Genomic DNA, 22,534 nt, shown 5'->3' with positions numbered 1-22,534 from the left:
GCATCTCCCAGAGTCATTGTCAGTTACGTGTTTCTTGATTGGGCACTTACTGAGAACAGTCCTTTCTCAAGAAGCTGACCAAAAGCTTCACTAAGGCTACTTAGAATCAAAACACACTGAGATACAAGTACATAGCCAATATTCATAACTTCAACTACAAAAATGCTACACACATACAGACAGCATAACCATAACCAGAAAATCATAACTTTTTCATAGACATCTCACACAACAACCTTTGTACAATATTTGCTGCAAATATATAATAGTGGTTGCAACAATGATCTATGTGGTCATAGTTTATGTCAATAATGTCACATAAGGAAAAAATGGAAAAGGTTAAAGGAAACAAGTAACCCCACTCTGTGGCACGGGGACGTCACAACCAGTGTCTCTGGAATTTAAGGGCAGTTCACAGTCTGTTCCTCACACGTCCCAGGCCTCCTGCCCAGGCCCTGGCTGTGCTGCAGGGATGCTGCGGGTCGGACACTTGCTCTGGCGGTGACCGATGCTGGGGAGAAGGTGGCAGGACCCATCTCCCCAGCATCGGCCCCCACATCAGGGTTATGGTTTGCTGCCAACTCTGGCCTGCAATGCCTTTTGGCTGGTGGGGTCTTACTGCACAGGGCCCGCTGCCCAGGGTCCTCCTCGCTCTCCCCAGCTGCTCTCCGGACTGCTCCAGCCCCAGCCCCAGCTTCACTCTGCCTCATCCCCAGCCCCAGCCCCAGCTTCACTCTGCCTCAGCGCAGCTGCTGTTCTGCCTCTGGTGCAGATCTCTAGGCTGCTCCTCTGGCTCTGGCTGCCGTGGCTCTGCTCCCAGCACAGCGCTGAACCCTGGGCTGCTTCTCTCGGTCTGGCTGTTGTGGCTCTAGCTCGGCCCCTCTGGGCAGACAGAGGATGGGACCCCGCTCTCCTTACTCCCTCATTGGCCTGCCTGCTTTGTCAATCAGGCTGATCTGGAGCATTTGCCTCTCCCCATTGGCCCTGGGGACTGTCAGTCCAAGGTCTTGGTTTCTCATCTGCAATTCCCCTTTCTTTTGTTACTGGGAGAGGGCCAACCAAAAATCCTCATTGAGTTTCAGTAAGGGGACAACAGTCCCCCTTACATCAGCAACAGCAGCCACCCCTGACATTGTGTCTACACACATCTCTGCCTCTGCATGCCCACAACCCAGCAGCCTACATCCCCCCTCTGCCCCTCTCCTCTCCCCTAGCTCACAGGCTTGGTGCTGGGAACTGAGGGGGAGGCGGTGGCAGGCAGATGATTCCCCAGGCCATCCTTATAGGAACACACCTGGGGGCTGGTCAGCGCTGGGAGGGGAGAGGCTTCTCCATGGGTGTCACTGTCAGGAACAGAGATTCCCTCCAGCCTGAGCTGGGACTGGGCAGATTATCAAGGGAGATGTGTTTCTAAATCCCTCTTTGTAACCAGTATAAAAATAAGGGTGGAGCGTTCCGGAGAAAGTGTCAGTGAAAGTGAAGAGATGGGACTTGTCAGTCACATTGTAAAATGAGACCTCTCCTGCCTCATAGTCCAGGAAAATCCCTACCCGGCTGGGCCTGACGCTCATGGACAGTGGAGTTAAATGGGAGGTGAGGGCCTTGTATTCCTTATATCTCAGACACACTGTCCAGAATCCATTCTCAGGTGATAGGTAAATCTTCCCCTTCCTTGTCACAGATTCTGTACAAACCCCCAGAGTCCAGTTTGTTTTGTCTCCCACCTCCACCTCCCAGTAATGCCTCCCTCCTGTCAATTTGTTAAAGCCCAGGACAATGGGATAAGTATCAAATCTCTTAATATTGTCAGGCAGATCCTGTTGTTTGTCTTCGTATGTCACAGTTTTCTGATCCTCAGACAGGATGAGGCTGGGATGAGCCGTGTCTGGATCCAGAGTCACATCCACTGGGGAGAGAGTCACAGAGTCAGTGCTGGAGGCAGGGGCTGGTCACTGGGATCAAAGGGAAATTAACCTGTGTCCCCATTAATTGCTGTGACACAAGGTTGCTGGCCATTTAAGGGGAGTCAGGACCCCATCTAAGGCCAAGGGGGCAGGGGAAGGAGAGGAGATGGAAAGAGGGGCAGGTGCTTGTGAGGGACATAGGAGAGGGGAGGAACAAGCACCAGGGAAGGGGAGCGGATGGGAAGGGAAGGGGGAGATCTCCATGGAGTAGTGGGAGGGACGGGGCAGGCATCAAGGAATCAGAAAGAATAGGAGGGGAGTAGTGGGGGTTGCAGAGAAGAGAGGGATAAAGGCTGGCAGAGGAAGGGGACAGATGTCAGGGAGGCAGGGGGGGAAGGGCAGGCTGCAGGAACAAGGGTGGTGGTGGTGAGGGAAGAGGAAAGACAGGTGCCAGGGGGCAGAGGGAAGGTGGTCAAGGGTGGGGCAGGAGGTAGGAATTTGGGGCAGCAGCAAGGGACCTGGAGGGGTAGGTGCTGTGGGAGTTGCAGAGAGGGGTGGGTGCCAGGGGGACATGGAGGACATTGCAGTGGGGTCTAGAGGCCACTCAGGCTAGTTCCCTGTTGTGCCAGGCACTACACAGACAGAGGTGGATCTTTCCTTATGTCTGAGTGACTGAGGAGCACAGATCCCAGTGACTGCACAAAAAGAGCTTAGGCCTAAGTCCCTGGTTTCAGCTCCACTATGATGTGATCTTTGAAAAGTCATGGAAGACAGAAGAGATTCCAGAAGACTGGAAAAGGGCAAATATAGTGTCAATCCTCATCCTGTCTGAGGATCTGGGGAATTACAGACCATTTAGCTTTCAGAGTAGCAGCCGTGTTAGTCTGTATCCGCAAAAAGAAAAGGAGTACTTGTGGCATCTGAGAGACTAACAAATTTATTTGAGCATAAGGTTTCGTGAGCTACAGTTCACTTCATGGGATGCATGATGGAACAAATAATTAAACAATCAATTTGCAAACATCTAGAAGATAATTAGGTGATAAGTAACAGTCAGCATGGATTTGTCAAGAACAAATCGTTTTAAACCAACCGGATAGCTTTCTTTGACACAGTAACATGCCTTTGGATGGGGGGAAGCGGTAGATGTGGTATATCTTGACTTTAGTTAGGGTTTTGAAACTGTCTTGCACAACCTTCTCATAAACAAACTAGGGAAATACAACCTAGATGGAGTTACTATAAGTTGGGTGTGTAACTGGTTGAAAAACAATTCCCAAAAAGTAGTTATTGTTGGTTCACAGTCATGCTGGAAGGGCATAATGAGTGGGGTCCCGCAGGGATCAGTTCTGGGTCTGGTTCTGTTCAATATCTTCATCAATGATTTAGATAACGGCATAGAGAGCACACTTATAAAGTTTGCGGATGATACAAAGATGGGAGGGGTTGCAAGTGCTTTGGAGAATAGGATTATAATTCAAAATGATCTGGACAAATTGGAGAAATGGTCTGAAGTAAACAGGATGAAATTCAATAAGGAAAAATACAAACTACTCCACTTAGGAAGGAACAATCAGTTGCATACATACAAAATGGGAAATGACTGCCTAGGAAGGAGTACTGCAGAAAGGGATCTGGGGGTCATAGTAGATCACAAACTAAATATGAGTACCAGAAAAAGAAAAGGAGTACTAGTGGCACCTTAGAGACTAACCAATTTATTTGAGCATAAACTTTCGTGAGCTACAGCTCACTTCATCGGAATACATCCTATGAAGTGAGCTGTAGCTCACGAAAGCTTATGCTCAAATAAATTGGTTAGACTCTAAGGTGCCACTAGTACTCCTTTTCTTTTTGCATGTAAGCAGTGTCAGGATGAGCTCCACCCTGACATCTGGTGGTGAGGTGTGGCAACTTGTGGAAAAGAACTTCAGGGGCCGATCTCATTTGCATAGGCACACCCACCCCGCCTAGAATGAGACCGTAGCTGCCCAAATGGTCACTTTGGCTGCTGTGGGATCCCCAGTGTCTACTACAAGCTGAATTCACCTAAGAGCTGAAATCACTGAGTGTTGTGTTAAGTAGTGGGGGAGCCTGAAGATATATTGTGGAGCAGTTTGCGGGACGGTTGGAGTGCCTTGTGGACAGGCTGGTGAAGCAGTTCGACGCGGAGCAGTTTGTGGATGGCAGGAGCTGCTTGTGGGCCGTGGAGCGGAGCTGAGCAAAGGAGTTCGTGGGGCGGCTGGCGGAGCGGAGCGCAGCTATGGAGCTGTGGGGCGGTCAGCTTCAGATCATGTAAGGTGCCTCTTACCCCCGTCCCATCTCCACCCAGGTTGGGAGGTAAAGCTCCGCAGATAAACTTTCGAACTCTGGGGCTGCCCTGACCAGGGACAGAGACTTTTGGGGCATTGGACTTTTGGGAGCTTGGGTGATTTGGGGTTGCTGGACTCAAGAACCAAAGGGAAAAGGGCATGCCCCAATTTGCTTGGGGTGGGTTTTTTTTGCTCATGGGTTGTGTTATGAATCCTGTTGGTGGTGTTTCCCCAACATAATGCCACATTGTTTCTCTCTGTTATTAAAAGGCTTTTGCTACACTCAGACTATGTGCTTGCGAGAGGGGAAGTATTGCCTCTTGGAGGCGCCCAGCGGGGGTGGTATATATTTGTCCCAGGTCACTGGGTGGGGGCTCGAGCCGGTTTGCATTGTGTTATTGGAATGGATCCCCTAGATATTGAACCCGGCCCTTGTTACTGCCAACTCTGACGGGCAGAAGGGTTATATGCGAATACAGACTAACACGGCTGCTAGTCTGAAACATGAGATAACAGAGTAACACTGTTGCAGAAAAAGGAAACATCATTCTGGAATACATTATCATGAGTGTTGTAAGCAAGACTTAAGAAGAAATTCTTCTGCTCTACTCCATGCTGATTAGGCCTCAACTGGAGTATCATATCCAGTTCTGCACACCACACTTCAGGAAAGATGTGGACAAATTGGAAAAAGTCCAGAGAAAAGCAACAAAAACGATTAAAGGTCTAGAAAACATGACCTATGAGGGAAGATTGAAAAAACTGGGTTTGTTTAGTCTGGAAAAGAGAAGACTGACAAGGGAGATGATAACAGTTTTCATGTACTGTACATAAAAGGTTGTTACAAGGAAGCGGGAGAAAACTGTTGTTCTTAACCTCTGAGGATAGGACAAGAAGCAATGGGTTTAAATTGCAACAAGGTCGGTTTAGGTTGGACATTAGGAAAAACTTCCTGACTCTCAGGGTGGTTCAGCACTGGAACCCCTTGCCTAGGGAGGTTGTAGCATCTCCATCACTGGAGATTAAGAGCAGGTTGGACAAACACCTGTCAGGGTTGTTCCAGATAATACTGAGTCCTGCCATGAGTGCAGGGGACTGGGCTAGATGACCTCTCGAAGTCCCTTCCAGCCCTATGATTCTATTAGTCTATTCTATTATTCTGAAACTCCTGCTGACCCTGTTGGCACTGAAACTCACTCAGAGCCTAAGGTTGTGCAGTAAAAGTTCCCGCAGTGCCTGTGTTTCTCCCATCTCACCATGCACACAGCTAGCTCCTTCTAGGCATGTGGACGCCTATCCCCTGCCTGAGCCCCACCATGATCAACGGACTGGAGAAGACACATTTTCAGCTACCTCACTCGTGTGCCAGGCCCAGTTTGGTAGGTGTGCTCAGGGGCTGTCTATCAGATCGGGTCCCTCAGGCGAGGTCACAGAGAACAGCCGGTGGGGAAGGGCTTGCCTCATAAATTTTAGCCTAGTGGGTAGGACGTGGGGGACTCTTGGTTTAACCTCCACCTCTGCCAGAGGGTGAGAAGGGATCTGAATAGGGCTTAGGACAGTGCTCTACTCACTGGGCTATGCTGATGAGGGGCGTGCCTCAGTCTCTCCTGTTGACGATGTTCCAAGGTGGATAAATAATTAAAGAGTCATTGGAGCAGGGGCACTAGCTCCTTGCTTTCCTACCTCACAGATGGGTGCCCAAACCACCAAGCTGTAGATTCATTCTCAAATTCACTCTCTGGTCCAATGACCTTTAATTATTTAATCCACAGTGCAACAGCTTCAACAAGGGAGAGTGAGGAAGGCCCAAAACAGCCTCTCTCATACCCAGAGGGTTAAGGTAACTCACCTGAGAGGTAGGTGATCCCTGTTCAAATCCTTATCTCCCCCCAAGCAGATGGGGGAACTGAACCAGGATCACCCACATCCCAGGTAAGTGCTTTAAGCACAGGGCTAAAAGTTATAAGGGAGGCAGCACCAATTGAAGCTCTTCTGGCTGTTTTATGCGGCGTGAAGAAGGCATCCAATTCATTCCCACAAGAAGTGGTGTAGGTGCCTAAGCCGCCTGACTCCAGTCGAGGTGTTCCCTTTTGTGGCTGACTAAGCAGAGGTAGATACCCGTCTCTGTGAGAGTGACAGGTCTTAGCAGACCCCCTTGTCATCAGTATCTCTCATTGGTTAGCTAATGTAATAACTAGCCTAGTGTGCTGGCATTTGTGAATCAGCCTGAGACGCCAGTCTCTTACCATTTGTTCTACAGGGAGCCTGCGCACCTAACTAAGGCTTTGTGAGATGCAGTGTTGTTCCTGTGATTAAAAATTAGGCACTGGAAGTGCTCAGCATCACAACACCTGTGTCTCTTTGGGGATCCGGGCCTTTGGGTTTAAAATACAAGACATTTCACAAAGCCAAACACTCTATTTTCTCCCTGTGCCCGGCCAGATTGGCCTGCAATGTCCAAAGTTTTCTTCCCAGGCTGGAGCGCACTAAGGAAAAATTGCAGGTGGGAAGCAGTTTAATTTCACAGTCAGAGGGGGTCAAGATCAGAGTTAATATGGGAAGCATCTTCATAGCTCTGAAGTCACAACCACAATCAAAAAACCCTTGCTCCTCCCTTGGGATCTAGACTCCCCAGCTTTACCAGCAGAGTGTGTGAGTCCTCTCCATGGAGATCTCTGGGTTGTGGCACTGACATGCTGCCCGGTGAGTCTGCAGGGCTCGTGTACTCCTCAAACAGCTGCTCCAGGATGGGGCTGCCCAGACACTCCCCTCAGAGTTTACAGGCTCCGCAGGCCCCGACGGAAAGAGGTTTCTCTGAGACCCTGAGCTCTGACAGCATTTGTGCTCCTGGCCCAGCTCACTGTGCCCCTGTGGTGCTGACAGGCTGCACACACTGGGAGAGCTGGGTCTGCCCCTCACAGCACATGCAGGGTTATTGTCTGTGTCCACGTCCCCTTCCCCCCATTTCTGGGATGAAGAACAGCAGCCCCAGAGTCCCTCCCTTCACTCCCCAGGGCAGGGGAGTGAGAGCCCTCGGCCTCTTGGTCAGTGGGGTCTCCCAGCACTGATTGCTGAGCCAGTGTGAAAGTGTCTCCACCCAGAGAGGTCTGCGCACCTGGCAAATACACAGATGTTCCCTGGGGATCAGGGGCCAGGGCTGGTACTCACCCCCCTCCCACCCTGGGAGGAGAGGGGACCTGTGACCCACCCATGCTGCTCTCCGGCCTGGATGCAGCCAGCTAAACAGGTGACAGAGCTAGTGCCCTGAGCTGTCAGAGCCATCAATGATGGGGCAGGAGCACTGGGAGCTGTGTGCACTGCTGGGACTGTTATGTCTGTGATCTCGGTGCAGGACGTCACAGTGGTCAGTCTTGCTCCAGTCCAGTCTGACCCACATGGTGGCTGTGACGTCTCTGCACTGCTGGAAGCATGAATATGTGGGCCTGAGGGATGGGACAGGCCAGATTTCCATGCTGCAGACAAGCAGGCTTATGAGGTTTCGGTCCCCACAGAGCCTGCTCCACTCATGGGGCCCCAGGGCTTGGCCACAGGAGGAAGCATCACAGGGTTAATTGAAATCACTTTGAACACTGCTGTAGTGATCCCGGAGCAAACCCCTGTGTGACTGTCTCAGTGTCATGCGGACGTGACTCATTGGGTTTAACTTTGTGGCGGAGTGCTCTCCATAGACTCCGGTACTCCACTTCTCGGAGAAGAGTAAGGGAAGTCGACGGGATGCCACAGTGCAGTGAAGACACCGTGGTAAGTCGACCTAAGCTATGTCGACTCCAGTTACGTTATTCACTTAACTGGAGCAGTGTAACTTGGGTCGACTTATTGGGATAGTGTAGACAAGGCCCTAGATGTGACACCCATGGCAGCAGCAGGGCAGAAGCCTCGGTGACTGCATCTGGCTGGAGAAAGCAACTGTAGGTGAGAGCTGTAGAGAACAAAGATACAGTCTGACCTGACCCCAGATCCAGGAAGGAGGGCTGAGGACTCCTGACTCAAGGAGAGGGAGGAGTTAGAGTAAGAGCCGGGGCTGAAACCGAGCAAAGAGTAAGAGTTGGGGCTGAAACCGAGCAAAGAGTAAGAGTTGGGGCTGAAACCGAGCAAAGAAATTATCTTATTTTGATGTTTATTTGGACTCAAAGTAGATGCCAGCAGGGGATTTTTGTCTCAGACCTTTTGGATTGTAATTTAAGGAGCGCTGAAGAGGGGAAGCTGAGGGAAGGCACTTGTTGCAGGGTCACCAGGAGCCAGCTTGGGGGGCGTGGTTCATGGTCCTACCCCATAACGAGTGCAAAAGTGGCCCCTGTTTAACTGAACTGTTACCACTTCCCCATGCAGACAGAGCCTCACTCTCTGCAGTCTGTCTGTGTGGGCCCCTCACTACAGTGTCTGACCCCAGCAGAGCCTGTGTCACTGAGTGAGAACCTGGAGTGAACACTGAGCACAGGGTGCTGTGCCTCCCGCCTGGTTCCCAGAGTCCCTGTTCCAGCTCTCAGGCTGCTCCTGCTCCCCAGCAGCCTCCAGCTCCCCCCGATCTCAGGCTGCATCTGCCCTGCACCATGCCCTGGGGGTACAGAGTCCCCTGCTGGCTGGATGCTGAACTGAGGGTGATGCAGGGCCCAGTATGGAGCCAACACTGTCACTACAGTACTCTCTGTCAGACCCAGAAAGGCAAAGGACAGGCCCAGGGACTGGGTGGCCCCACACTGGGACCCTCACACCAGCTCCCCCTAGCGTTTGCTGCTCCCCATGCTGAGCCTTGTCTGCATTCAGACTAGGAGCCCATCCAGGGCCGGCAGCCCCTTGTTCTGTCTCTGCAGTACCTGGCTCACTCGTGGGCACTATATCAATAATGACTCTTACTGCCCAGCCCCTAAGGGCTGCATGACAGCGAGGGGCCTTACCCATTGCAGATGGGGACCCTGGGGCATGGGGAGTGTGAGGTGCTCGGGAGAGGAGCAAGTAGGCGGCACTCGGGAGAGGGACGAGCAGGGGGCGCTCGGGAGAGGGGGCAGAGAGGGGCAAACAGGGAGGCTCAGAAGAGGGGGTGGGCGGTGGAGCCTTGGTGGGGTAGGGCCGCAGTCTGGGCACTGTTGCCCCCACTTCTAGGAAGTTTCTAGTGCTTGTGTGTAAGCCACCCCAAATAGAAGACTCACACATTGCCTGTGTCAATTCTCCTCCCCACCCACATGTAAAGGAAACCCAGGACAGTAACTTTCACTGACCAGTGAATCTCTCCAGCATTTCCTTCATGTCAAGGCAGATTTTATACACATTCTTCAGGGCAGGAGAAACAGCTTCTGGATCCTGGAGTGTCACATTCTCACTCCTGTGAAGAAAACGTCTCATCATCACTTGGCTGCTCTGCGCACACATTGCTCACAGGAATAGAAGGAGAAATGGAAATGGGAACACACCTGATCAATGTGCTTTTCACATCCTGAAAGGAGACAGAGAGTCAGAGAGCTGGGTTAACACCACATGCAAAAATCCTGAGTGACTTTCCACACTTGATCAGAATTAATTCACAACATTTAACACATCAGGGCCAGACTCTTTTGTGTAGGATATTCAGCAGTGATCGCTGATTTCAGGTGCCCAGTCTACCCTTGTTCTGATTCTCAAAGGAGCTGGGTGTCATGTGACAATGGCGAAGAATGTGATGTTTTGTGAACACTGAACAAGCAGCTTTGTTGGAACAAAAGCAGCAACATCCCTAACGTGCCTCTGTCTGTCCTTCCACTTCCCTGTAGAGCTTCCACCCAAACTGTCTCCAGTCTCCCTCCTGTCCAGCTTCCTGCTGCAAATCTAAGGAGACAGTGAACAGATCCTCACCCTGAGCAGCTGCAGCTCTCATCGCTTCAGCTGGCGTGTGAGTGCTCAGCTCTTCCCAGTATCAGGACCCAGGTGTCTCAGGCTGGCACCCATTGATGGAATCTCGACCCTTTCATTTCACTAATTTGAGAGCTCACTCTGGGTTGTGGCTCCCCCTTCTGCCCCCCCCCCCCAGCCCTCCTCCCCACATGGCTCAGAATCTCTGCTCATCAGCCACATTGGGTCAAGATCCAGCAGTCACAGAAGGAACCACATCAGCCCCCTGCTCCTTCCGTTCCATCCCTTTGACTGGCAAAGCCCCCGTTGCATCTCTCTTTCCCTCTAACACAACTATGCGTGTCAACGCTGACAGGGCCTCATGCCTGGGCCTCTGTTTGTGTTGGGAAACTGTCAGACCAGGCACTGGAAATAGGATTTGTCACTAATTCCTGGGATCTAGTCACTGACTGGAGAGTTTAATGCTGCAGGGGTGGATGGGGAGAATGTTAACAGTCCCACCTTCAGCAGCTCAGCAGCCGGTTGCTGGCATTTCTCTTCTACTTCTGTGATCAGCTGCTGCAAAGCGGCACTCTGCTCTGAGAGCTTTGTTATATTGTCCTGTAGTCTCTGCAGAGTCTCCATCTCCTCCTCCGCCAGTTGCTGCAGTAGCAGCTGCTCTTCCTCACTCAGAAACTGGTGCAGTTTCTTAAATTCACACATGATCAACTGTCTCCGATTCTCTACTTTTTCCTTTAGTAAAAAATGGAAAAGGAACAAAGTCCAAGAGTCAGAACTGGGCACATGGCGTGCCGAGTCTGCCTCACAGATTAGGGAGCAGGGCTGCTAGAGTCATGAGCTGCAGGGATCACGCACATGGGAAGGTTTTCAGTGTAATGGAATTGCAAAATCTCCTTCTTACAAAAAGTTACTTGGTCCCACCCCAACCATTGCTCCTGTATCCCCTTCCCACCTTCAGCCTCTCCTGCTCTGTGGGACGGGGGGTCTGAGCAGCAGGGCGGGAAGACTGTGTCCTTTGTCCTGAAGATCCCAGTGCTCTCACTGGATTAGGGCAGGCAGTGACCCCTTGAACACTGATGCTTGAGTTGGAGCTTCTGGCAACTCCCTAAAACCACTGTCCTGCCCCAGAAGACTCCTGTGGTAAGGGGAATCTGGGGGTTCAGTAGGGGGTCAGATCTGGGGAGAATAGGGGCCAGTACCTGAAGACAGTGATACATGAAGGGTAGCGGTCAGTGCCTGGAGGCAGTGGTGCGGGGCAAAGGGGGGGGGAAATGGACCAGCACACAGAGGCAATTGTATGGGGGGGGGAGACAGGGGGCAGCAAATGGGGCAGCCCTTTATGTACCTAGGAAGAGGGAGCTCTACCTGCTACACAGGCTGAGAGACCAGGCTGTCCAGCAGCACACGTCACAGCTCTGATTGGCTGCCCATCACTATCAGCCAATCAGAAGGGCTTTCCCAGCAGACTGGGGTGTTCCATTTAGAGTTGGCAGGTGTCTCAGCATAAGGACTGTGACTCTGTGGTGTGTGTGTGTGTACAAAACAGTTGTTGGGGGGTGTAGTGACAATGGGTGTGGAATGAGTGTGGGTTGGGTGTATGGAACGAATACCAGAAGTGGGGGTGAGTGAACAAATAGAATATATATATTCTACACAAATGCCAACCTTCTACAACTACAGTATCTGCTTTGTGAATATTGGCAGGCCGGCTGGCTGCCCACAGCCATGTAGTTATAATTGTAGGAGGCAGCAGCTGAGGATTAATGAGTCAAGTGGCCCCATGATGGCTGCAGAGGATGGCAGAGAAGAAGGGCTGTCTCTGTCTGCTCAGCTGAGTGAGTCCCAGGGCTGCCCTGAGCTCTGCTCCCTTAGGGCCAAACTCCTAAAGGCCAGTGCAACATCTGCCCACACTGAGCCCGGTGCCCTGGGTGTGGATGTGCAGAGAGCACCTCTGAGGATCTGGCACTCCTGAGGGCTGTCTGCGTCTGCAGTTACTCAGCGTGGTTTGTGGGTATGATGGGGCAATGGACTCACATGCAAACACTGCACACCCATTGTAAGAGTATGTCATCTCCTTCTTGCCCCCAGAGAGCCCGGGGGTGAATCTGTGCCACGGACCATGGGACAGGAACTGTCCCCTGGTATGCTTCACTGTGATCCCCACCAGAAACATTTCCCGCTCCTGGTACCATGGCACCATCTCGGAGCAAACAGCCAGAGGAGATTGTAATGTCAGCCTATAGCTTTTTGGCCCCTCACCCTGGGAACACTGCAGGGGGAAGGGCTCGGGGAAGGATAAACCCAGACACCCACCTGCCACTCTGTGGTTTTCTCCTCCTCTTCAGATATCAGCTCCAGGGCCTCCTCCAGCTCCAGCCTCAGAGGGCCCAGGGCTTCCTGGAGTTTCACCTGCAGGGGCACCATGTGTGATAGCCATTAATCTGCACATCTGATGGGTGGAGATTGCAGGAGGCAGGGCCAGATGAAACAGGGGCACTACAAACCCATGTCTAGGCCCCAGCTACTGGAGTTATGTGATAAAATCAGGCTTTTGGCTTTCATTAAAAAGAGAATGTTTCAAACCTTCTGGGTTGCAAAGAAAATATTCAAAACATGCCCCAAATGTGACAGATACAGCGATTCTTGCCTGAGTCTGTAGAGAGCCTGAGCCCAGTGTCATGAGAGGGGACGGCTCCATTTATGTGTATGGAACATTGACACCAAGCCTCACTGCTCTGGGGCCAGCCAACCCCTCCGCAAAAAGAGGGGCTTTGTGTGGCAGCAGGGGGTAGGTCATATGACTCAGCTCCCCCATCCAATCATAGACACCTTGGCTAATAGATGGGGGGGGGGCTCCCTGACCCTTTTCGAGTATCTCTCTCTCTCAATGGGAGGGAGAGGATTCTTGCTGTTGATCCTGTGGGGAAAAAGGACCCCCAGCCCCTGGGATTCCCAAGGGGAGGGAGCCCCCAGCCTCTCCTCCTGCCTGTCTAATAGGTTCACAGGCTCCACCCGCAGCAGACAGCCCTTGTGTGGGTGGCCCCTTCCACAACCACTGCTAATGGGGCCAGGGCCGTGACAGGGCCCCTTGTCAGAATGTTGCGGCTGGGGTGCCTCAGTCCAGCCCTGTGAGAAATGCACATTTCAATAGCAAAGCCAGGAGAATAACCTGGGCAGAGGCAGCAGCGTCAGAGTGGCATGTTCTGAGGCACTGTCTGGCTGAGACACTGATCCTGGGGGAGACTCTTCCCCACTTGTCTGCTCTGCTCCAAGATTTCTCAGAAACGGAGGCGTTTAGCTGAAGTTTGAGGACACTGAGCCAAGCTGCAGCCTTTCAGAACCGAGTGCTCACCTGGGCAGGGGAGGCCTCAGAAGGGAGATGAATGTATGTTTATGGGCATTACCAATCAGTCACCATTGGGCCAAGGATCTGGCCCCTTCTTGTGGTGTGCTGTCCCTTTAAATGTTTGAGCACTCCCCTCTCCCCAGTGCAAAGCCTCACTTGCACAGTTTCAGTTTTTCAGCTGACAATAAAACCACCAGGGCAGAAGCTGTTTTTCCATCAGCTCGCTTTTAGTGTAAGGGGACTATTGTCCCCTTACTAAAACTCAGTGGGGGTGTTTTAGTTGCTAGCTCCCAGTACCGAAAGAAAGGGGAAGGGTCGATGGGAAATCAGGACCCTGAGACTGACAGTCCCCAGGAACAATGGGGAAAGGCCAATGCTCTAGGTCAGCCTGATTGACAGGGTGGGCAGGCTAATCAGGGAGTCAGGAGGCCAGAGGGGTTCTGCCCTCCATGTGAGCTGGAATTGCCTGGGTCAGGCAGAGTGGGGCTGTGCTAAGGAGAAAGCAGGGGCTTGAGCTGAGCTGGGGAGCAGAGCTGGGCCAGATCCAGAGGAGCCAGAAAAGCAGCGCAGGAAGCAGGTCGGTGCTGGGAGCAGAGTCACAGAAGCAGCCCCCAGAGTAGACCTGTCCTGGGGGGAGAGCTGCAGCAACCAGAGCCAGGGGGTCCAGAGAAGCAGCCCAGGGAACTGGAGGCAGAGCAGCAGCAGCAGCAGTGCTGAGGCAGAGTGGTGGAGCTGGAGCTGGGGCTGGAGGAGTCCGGAGCCGGGTGTGGTGAGCAGCTGGGGAGAGCAAGGGGAACCCTGGGCAGCGGGCCCAGTGCAGGGAGATGCCCCCAGCCAAGAGGCCTTGCAGGCCAGACTTGGAGGGGGGATCGTAACCCCGACGGGGCAGATGACACTGGGAAGAAGGGTCCTGCCACCTAGAGCGTGTGGCCACCTCCAGAGCAAGTGTCCTGCAGCACAGCCAGAGCCTGGGCAGGAGGCCTGGGATGTGTGAGGAACAGACTGTGAACAGCCCTGATATTCCAGAGACGCTGGTTGTGACGTCCCTATGCCACCGAGCGGGGTGACATGTCTTTTCCTTTAGCCTTTCCCATTTTTTCCTTATTTTTTAAAATTGATTGCTGTTTAATAAATTGTATTTGCTTTGAACTGTATGTAATGATCAGTGGGTCAGGGAAGCATCCAGTGTGGAGAGAGCACCCCGGAGTGGGGACACCCTAGTCCCTGACCTGAGTGACCACAACAAGGTTGTGGGTTGAGCCCCCCAGCCTTGTTGGGGTCCCAAGTACTCTGCCACATAGGAGAGTGGAAGGGGAGCCTTCACCTGCTATGAGGGTCGATTGCTAGCAGAGAGAGCACAAGCGCAGCCAAAGGCAGAATTCTGCAGTTTGCAGTGTGGACACACAACCAGCGGGGGAGCGTGTCGAGCACAGACAGTGCAGTAACAATGGAAGAATTTCTCTGTGGCAGAAAAGGTCATCCAGGAGGCTTGAAGAGCAGGGGAGCAGAGAAATGGCACCTTTTGTGGGCAATGATGATGAATTTGTTGAAAACTAAAATCACAGGTGGTGTGCCTCAAATTTTTTGAGCAATTTGTAGCTTGCAGGGTAATTTGTAGTTTCCCAACAGACAACGAATTTCAATCTTGCTGACAGTGACTGGTCTGAAGCCACATGGACTGCCACATGATTTATTGTCTCCAACTGTGCCAAGAACTGCCAAGTATGCCACAATTACTGCCACAATGTGGGAACACTTTTCTCCTACATCATCAGTGATAGCAGAACAATTTCAGTTCCATCAGCAAGATCAGGGAACTGGAAAATCAGTAGCACAGTTTGTTGCTTCTCTAAGGATGTTGTCAGAGCACTGTCAGTTCAGACAAACATTAAGTGATGCCTTGTATGACCAATTTATCTCTGAATTATGCAATGACCAGGTTCAGAAGACGTTACTATGTCACCGTTCACATTCAAGAAGGCTGTTGAGGTGACTGTTGACATGGAAACTGCAAAGAAGGATTTTCTGGACATTAGTATGAACTGAGGAGTTCATATTCTGAATTAGTGAGACAGAGGACCATGGGAACATGAAGAATTTCCATGGGGCTATAGTGCACAAACTACACATGCGGAGAAGGATTACTGGGCATGCCAGGTCATTTGTTAGAACTGCCAGAAGAGAGGACACATCGCTGTGACCTGTCACACAGTTCAGAGACCAGCAACACATAGTAACTGTACATCCAAGAAGACACCTATGAAGACTGAACCTAAGAAATGATGGAAGTTGGGAATTCATAATGTGGAAAAAGACAAGAGCTGTAGGGACACTGATCAAGAGTTCAGAGTGGTAGCCGTGTTAGTCTGTATCAACAACAAAAAAAACCAAGGAGTACTTGTGGCACCTTAGAGACTAACAAATTTATTTGGGCATAAGCTTTCGTGCATGCATCCGATGCAGTGGGTTTTAGCCCATGAAAGCTTATGCCCAAATAAATTTGTTAGTCTCTAAGGTGCCACAAGTACTCCTTGGTTTTTTAAATCAAGATTTAGCACTTCATGTTTTATCAGAAGCTGGAGTCAAGGATGTCATCTGACTGAAGGAGTTCCCACAAGAATGGAGCTTGATACTGTTTCATTGATTTCTGTATCTGCCTATCACTAGATATTGCCACAAGTTCCTCTGGAAGAAATGTCCACTTTAAAGACTTATACTGGGGAAAAATTAGTCCAAAAAAGGGATATGCCAGGTAAAAGTTCAACTAGATGGCCAATCAGTTGTTTTACCTTTTTATGTGATTGAAGGAAAGTATCCACCATTATTTGGAAGATCTTGACTTGAGAAGCTCAAGATGAATTGGATCAAGATCAAAGTGATCACAGAAGTACCTCAAAATCTTCAGGAAATACTGGACAGACATTCTAAAGTTTTTGAAAGAACTTAGACAGATAAACGTCTCAGGGAAGATCACTGACAGCCAGCCAAAATATTGCAAGCCCAGAGCTGTGCCTTATACTCTGAAGCATCTGGTGGAAGCTGGTCTGGACCGCTCAGTGAACATTGGTATCCTGTCACCAGTTTCACACAGTGAGTGGTCTACACCCATTGTACCAGTGATCAGGAAAGACTCATCTTAATATGTGGAGATTTCAAAGTGATGCTTAATCCAGTTTTATGTGCAGATTAGTAACCACTACCTCACACTGAAGATTTATTAAATACTTTTAGTGGTAGACAGTGTTTCAGTAAATTGGATTTGCTCAATGCATACCTACAAATGGAGATTGTGAGATATTTGCAAGATGCTGGCTCAATCAACACACAAAAAGTCTTATTTTTGTTATAAAAGGTTGCCTTTTAGTATCACATCAGCACCTGCCCTGTTCTAGAAAGCCGTGGATGAGATTCTGAAGGGACTGAATGGAGTTCAGTGTTACTTGGATGACATCTTTGTTACACGAAAGGATCAAGAGAATTATCTGTGAAATTTGGGTTCTGCTTTGACACATTTGGAAGACCATGGACTAAGGATTTTTCAAGACAATTGTGAGTTTTTCAAATCTTCAGCTGAATACCTTGGATATGTAATTGATGCCCTGGGCTTAAGGAAATCGCCAGAGAAGAGGAGATGGTTCTTGAAGCACCACTGACAGAGAACATGTCACAGTTATGTTCATTCTTAGGACTGCTTAACTGCTGCAGTAAATTTCTTCCTAATCTGGTGACAGTTTTGGCATCTTTAAGAGTGTGTGCATGCATTTAATGAAGTAAAGAAACTGTTGACGTCAGTTTACGTTCTAATGCACGTTGATGTTTTGATTCCATTGCAAGTGGTTTGTGATGCTTCACCATATGGAGTGGGCACAGTTCTCGCCAACATTTTTCCTAATGGTATAGAGAAACCAATTACCTTTGCACCACAAACACTCATCACTTCTGAGAAGAGCTATGTGCAAATAGAGCTAAGAGCTCTCAGCATTATCTTTGGTATTTGGCTGTTCCATACCTACCTATATGGTAGTCTGTAGTGGGTTAGCAGGGGTCCCTCTCCCTCTGGGTCAGTGGGAGGCCACTCCGCCTCACTACATAACTGAGCGTCACCCACAATCAGGGAATTAGCAGAGCACTACACAGACTAGATGGCTCTGGCCTGCAGTCTGGGCAGATCCACAAATGAGTCTCGGGGTCCCAGACCCCCAAGTAGGGCGGGTCAAGAAACTGTCTATGCCTCTGGCCTGCAGTCAGGGCAGAGCAGCAAACAGTTATGAGCCCAAGCCCTCGGTCAGGGTGGGGCAGCAAGGAGTCTGTGGCTCTGTGTAGAACGGCAAGAGGGTTGGGTATCCGAGCTCCAGCAGATGGCCAACAAATGCAGGCCTCTTGGCCTAGCAAGGGGAGACTGCCACCTCAGGGGTGAAGTGGCAGCGGGGCCCAGGCCCACCCGACTCCATCAGGCCCCGACCCAGGGCCCTAACAGTGGTGGAGTATTCCACCACTGGGTCAGCAGGGAATCCAGCTGCAACTCGCTGAGCAGGTCTCCGGCAGCAGTACAGCCAGACTGGGGTCGGCTGCCTCTGGGCCACTTCCTACACTCCCCGTGGGGTGTACTTGGATCCGCGGGTGGTCCTCCAGTTTGTTGGGGTAGAAGTCCAGTGCCAGTCCCAGCGACTCTTCAATGCCTTGGTCAGTGCATGGCTCCAGAAGCTCTGGTCACTCCTCAGCTCAGCAGCGGTCCGCTGAAGTCTCCCAGCTCAGGAGAGTTCAAGAGGCATCTGTCTCCTTCAGCAGCTGCAGCCCAACTGAGCTCCACGACCAGCCCTATATATTTCTTGTTCCACCCCCTGACTTCCAGTGGGAGGGGTGAGCATGGTCTGGCTCTGCCCACCTGAGTTTGGAGAGTGGTCCCTCTGCCTCTGGCTCAGTGAGAGGCCACTTCGCCTCACTACACACACACACCCCTTAAGTCCATCTCCTGGTCTTCATGGCTGCCATCCTGACTCACCCCAGGTCAGACAGAAAATCTGTGTTAGTGTTATCCTTACCTGCTGAGCGTCAGACAGTAAAGGCAAATTGCTGGAGGATGCGATACCATCTCATCAATTTGGCATTGGTACTTTTCGTGGTATTTAGCCATTTTAAGGCTTTGTGGTCGGTGATCAGTATGAAAGGGAAGATAGCCCATTTAACAGCCAGGGCCTCCTTCTGTATAACTGAATAGTTACATTCTCGGGGCGGGGAGAGCTTCCCACAGATATAGAGGGTGGGATGCTCTTCTCTATCCAACTCCTGGGAGAGGGCTGCCCTGAGCCCCACCTCTGAAGCATCGATTTGGACCAGGAACTCACAGTTGAAATCGCGGCTGAAGAGCATGGGTTCCCTACACAGGCTTTCCTTTAGGGCTCAGAACATATCTTCACATTCTGCTGACCAGCGTACCGACATGGGCGGTCCTTGGTTAAGAATGCCATGAGGGGTGCTGTGATGGATTCAAACTGGGACACAAAGTGTCAGTAATACCCAGCTAAGCCCAGAAACTGTCATACATGTCACAACAAGGTACACACCTGATGGATCAGCCGGGAAGTGAAGTTGGTCCCTTGATCCATGAGAATCTCAGGGGGAAGGCCCACACAAGAGAATACCTTCACCAGTTCTGCTGCGATGGAAGTGTTCCATAGTGGGATGGCCTCGGGGAAGTGAGTGGCATAATCCATCAGTATGAGGCTATCCTGGAACCCCGCATTACTCTTAGGAGAGGACCCACAGGTCCATCGCAATTTGCTCAAAGGGATCCCTGACCATGGGTAAGGGGACCAAGGGTGCTTTCGCCACCCCGACAGAGACAGCTAGTTGGCACTCAGGGCATAAGGTGAACTAGACCTTTACCTCCTGATGGACTCCAGGGCAGAAGAAGCATGACAGAACTCAGGCCAGATTTTTCTCTTGTTCCAGGTGGCCAGCCATGGAAATGTCGTGGGCAAGCTTCAAGATGGCCTTCTTATGATTGTGGGGGACAACCAACTGGGTCCAGACTTCCTGAGTTTGGGAGTTCTGATTAACATGGTAGAAGTGATCGCCTGTCAGCTTGAATTGGGTCCATTGTGCAGCCCTCAGGAGATCAGTCATGGCTCGGTTGACCTGGCCTACCTGTTTGTAGGCCCAGCTCAGTGTGGGCTCATCCCTCTGGTTGCAACAAAAATCTGTAAAGGGGGGTCATCATGGGACTCTCCACAGGGAGGCCCAGCATCGTCATTGGGACTGGGGGCTCATCAGGGTGTTCTCCTTGGGGTTCTTCAGCCTCCTCCTCATCTTCCGAAGAAGGCTGTCAAACCCCAGCCAGTCTCATCCCAGGATGACCGGATAGGTGAGGTGGAAGCCAACCCCAGTGTCAACACCCACATCAGTCTGTTAATAGTCAGAGAGATCTAGGCACTGGGATACGATTTTACATCCCTGTGGATGTATTGGAGGTGTATCTCTCAACATGCTTGTGTGGGGTCAGGGGAATTCGTGTTTTTGGTCTTAGTCAACGCCATTTGAAATGACCAGTAGTTTTCAGCATGACTTTTGCTACTACTGCTAAGATCATTGGACATCTTTGCACCTTGTTCAGATAATTTGGTTTACTGTTACAGTTAGTGAGTGACAATGGACCTCAATTCTGTTCTGCAGAATTTCAGAGGTTCCTAGCTTCAAATGGAATTCAGCACATATGCTCATACTATCCGGCTTCAAACTTACTAGCAGAACTCTTTTTGTACAGACACTTAAGCAACCCTTAAAAGCAACAAATCTATTCTGAGTCAGAGACTGGAAAATTCCTTGCTCATCTACAGGCACACACCCCATACTACTACCCAGGAGCCAACGGAAACTCTTTGCTTGAAGCAATCTTTGCGTCCCTGTTGGGACCTGCTACATCCTGATATTGCCGCACTTGTAGCCAAATCCCAATCTATGCAAACTGATTATGTGAGATGCATCATCATTCTTTTCAAGTTCGAGACTTAATGTGGACTCGCAACTACAGTTGTTGAGAGAATGGGTGCCGGGAGAATGTGTAAAATGCACAGGACTTGTATTGTTTTTGGTAAAACTAGCCAATGGTATTTTATGGAGATCACATATGGACCAGTTGCAGCCTCAACAAGTACCAAAGTCCAAGGATGTCCCAATAGGACTTTCTGTTGCTCGATTGAATCTTCTTCCATTACAACTCCTAGTCTTAATGACTTGTTAAGAGAAACTTTGGTACCAGATCCAGGTGATTGCATACCATATCCAGTTGATTCCTTACCACTGACTGTTCCAGTAGTTCAGGACACTGCCACACCACCATCACAAGAGAATACAATAACGAGCTGTGTACTTGAACTTATAAATTGTTTAGTTAGAGTGTTGCTATTCAACGGAAGCATGATCGCTTGAGATTTAAAAGTATGCAGTAGTCCACCTGCAATTGTTACTTAGGTTATACAGTGTTTCATGTTAGCCATGTAATTGATAGTGTATATGTGTCTGGAAAGTTTTTTACAGCAGGGTGGACGAATGTGATGTACCGTTCCTTTCAATGTTTGAGCACTCCACCCTTTCCAGTGCAAAGCTTCGCTTTCATGTTAGTTTCAGATTTGCAGCTGAACAATAAAGCCACCAAAGCAGAAGCTATTTGTCAGCTCCCTATGTCTGTCTATTGCCTTCTCTACTAGTTCAAACATAACATTTCTCTATGTCCCTTCTCCCATTGTCTCAGCTCTCAGGTGATCCATGTTTGGGGGAAGTCACTAATCTCAGGGCCAAAGTTACCTATTTCCCACACTGATTGGCTCCCCTTCCTTTGTCTGTTCCCTACAGGCTCCACTTCTGCTCCATTTAGCCTCTAATCAAACAACTTCATGGATTTCCACAAGCCACATACACATCCTGCCTAGGCTGGGGAAAGCTGAACTGGGACATGCCTGAGCCTCCCTGGGAGACATCCATGTAATGCAGAATCCATGGTGCCAGCTTCCTGATGTTGCAAAGGTGCCAACAAGCCCTAAACCCACTGTTTGAGCCAACCCGTCAGGCCTCACCCACACACTGAAGAGGGAAGGGCACAAGCCCTGGTTTTCCCCACTCAGGTTCTCTAAGTTGGCTGTGGTCACCTGGCACTGGAGGCACAGCCTGGCAGAGAGATGGACATGGCTGGCTCCACTCTTCACTACCTGTCTGGGGGTTGGGGGAGGCAGCCGGACCCCTCACTGTCCAGCCTGGCAGTGCCTGGCTCCACCTCTCTTAAGCCATGAGAGTCCCCACTCAGCCCCCAGCAGCTGGTTCTGGAGAGAAACACAATGGGGTCTTTAAGGGATTCCTTCGCCAAGAACAGCAGTGATTCTCACCTTGTAATCCTGGGCAGCCTCCTGTATGGAGATCACAGCATGAGTGTGATGAGTCTGGGACTGCCTGCAAACCACACAGATAGCTTCTCTGTCCTCCTCACAGAAGAGTAGGAGCTTCTCCTCATGTCTCTCACAAAGATTCTCCTTTTGCACATTTCCTGACTTTAACCCCAATAGTTTGATGTTCTTTACAATATTGGCGAGCTGCCTGTTGGGCTGGAGTTTCCATTCCTGGAACGGCACTCGGCACTGGGGACAGGGGATCTTCGTGCCTGATTGAAGCTCCCCATGCTCACTGTACTGGATGATGCAGTCTCGGCAGAAGTTGTGCCCACAGTCTGTGGTCACCGGCTTTGTCAGGTACTCCAGGCAGATGGAGCAAGTGGCTTCTTCTAACGCTTTCTCTATGGAAGGTGCTGAGGCCATGGCTGTCTGTGTCTTGTTGATGTCTGGTCCCCTCACTGCTTGGATCAGCTCTTCACATGCACAGAATGAGGTGAGGGAAGGGTAGGGGGGAGTGTCACAGAGTAGGTGGGAAAGTGAAACGGGGTGAGATGTAGAGAACAGATGAGAAAAGTTTATTGACCTTCTGTAGGTTATTGATCCTTATATGGATTTTAGAGCACTTATCATAGAATCATAGAATATCAGGGTTGGAAGGGACCTCAGGAGGTCATCTAGTCCAACCCCCTGCTCAAAGCAGGACCAATCCCCAATTAAATCATCCCAGCCAGGGCTTTGTCAAGCCTG

The 22,534-nt window shown here is 50.6% G+C and overlaps 1 protein-coding gene across 1 annotated transcript; it reads right to left on the bottom strand.

Annotated features, from left to right (window-relative positions):
- Positions 1-1,346: 1,346 nt before the first annotated feature.
- LOC144275207 (E3 ubiquitin-protein ligase TRIM39-like) lies at positions 1,347-22,210 on the bottom strand. The gene is made up of 6 exons (XM_077834377.1): positions 21,785-22,210; positions 12,374-12,469; positions 10,562-10,792; positions 9,646-9,668; positions 9,454-9,557; positions 1,347-1,906 (listed from the first exon to the last, which is right to left on the bottom strand). Exons 1-6 carry the CDS (start codon positions 22,208-22,210, stop codon positions 1,347-1,349), a joined length of 1,440 nt encoding a protein of 479 aa, XP_077690503.1.
- Between the last annotated feature and the right edge of the window lie 324 nt (positions 22,211-22,534).

This window comes from Eretmochelys imbricata, chromosome 14 (genome assembly GCF_965152235.1).
Source record: "Eretmochelys imbricata isolate rEreImb1 chromosome 14, rEreImb1.hap1, whole genome shotgun sequence".
Taxonomy (NCBI): Eukaryota; Metazoa; Chordata; order Testudines; family Cheloniidae; genus Eretmochelys; species Eretmochelys imbricata.
This window is presented reverse-complemented; position numbering and strand designations above follow the sequence as displayed.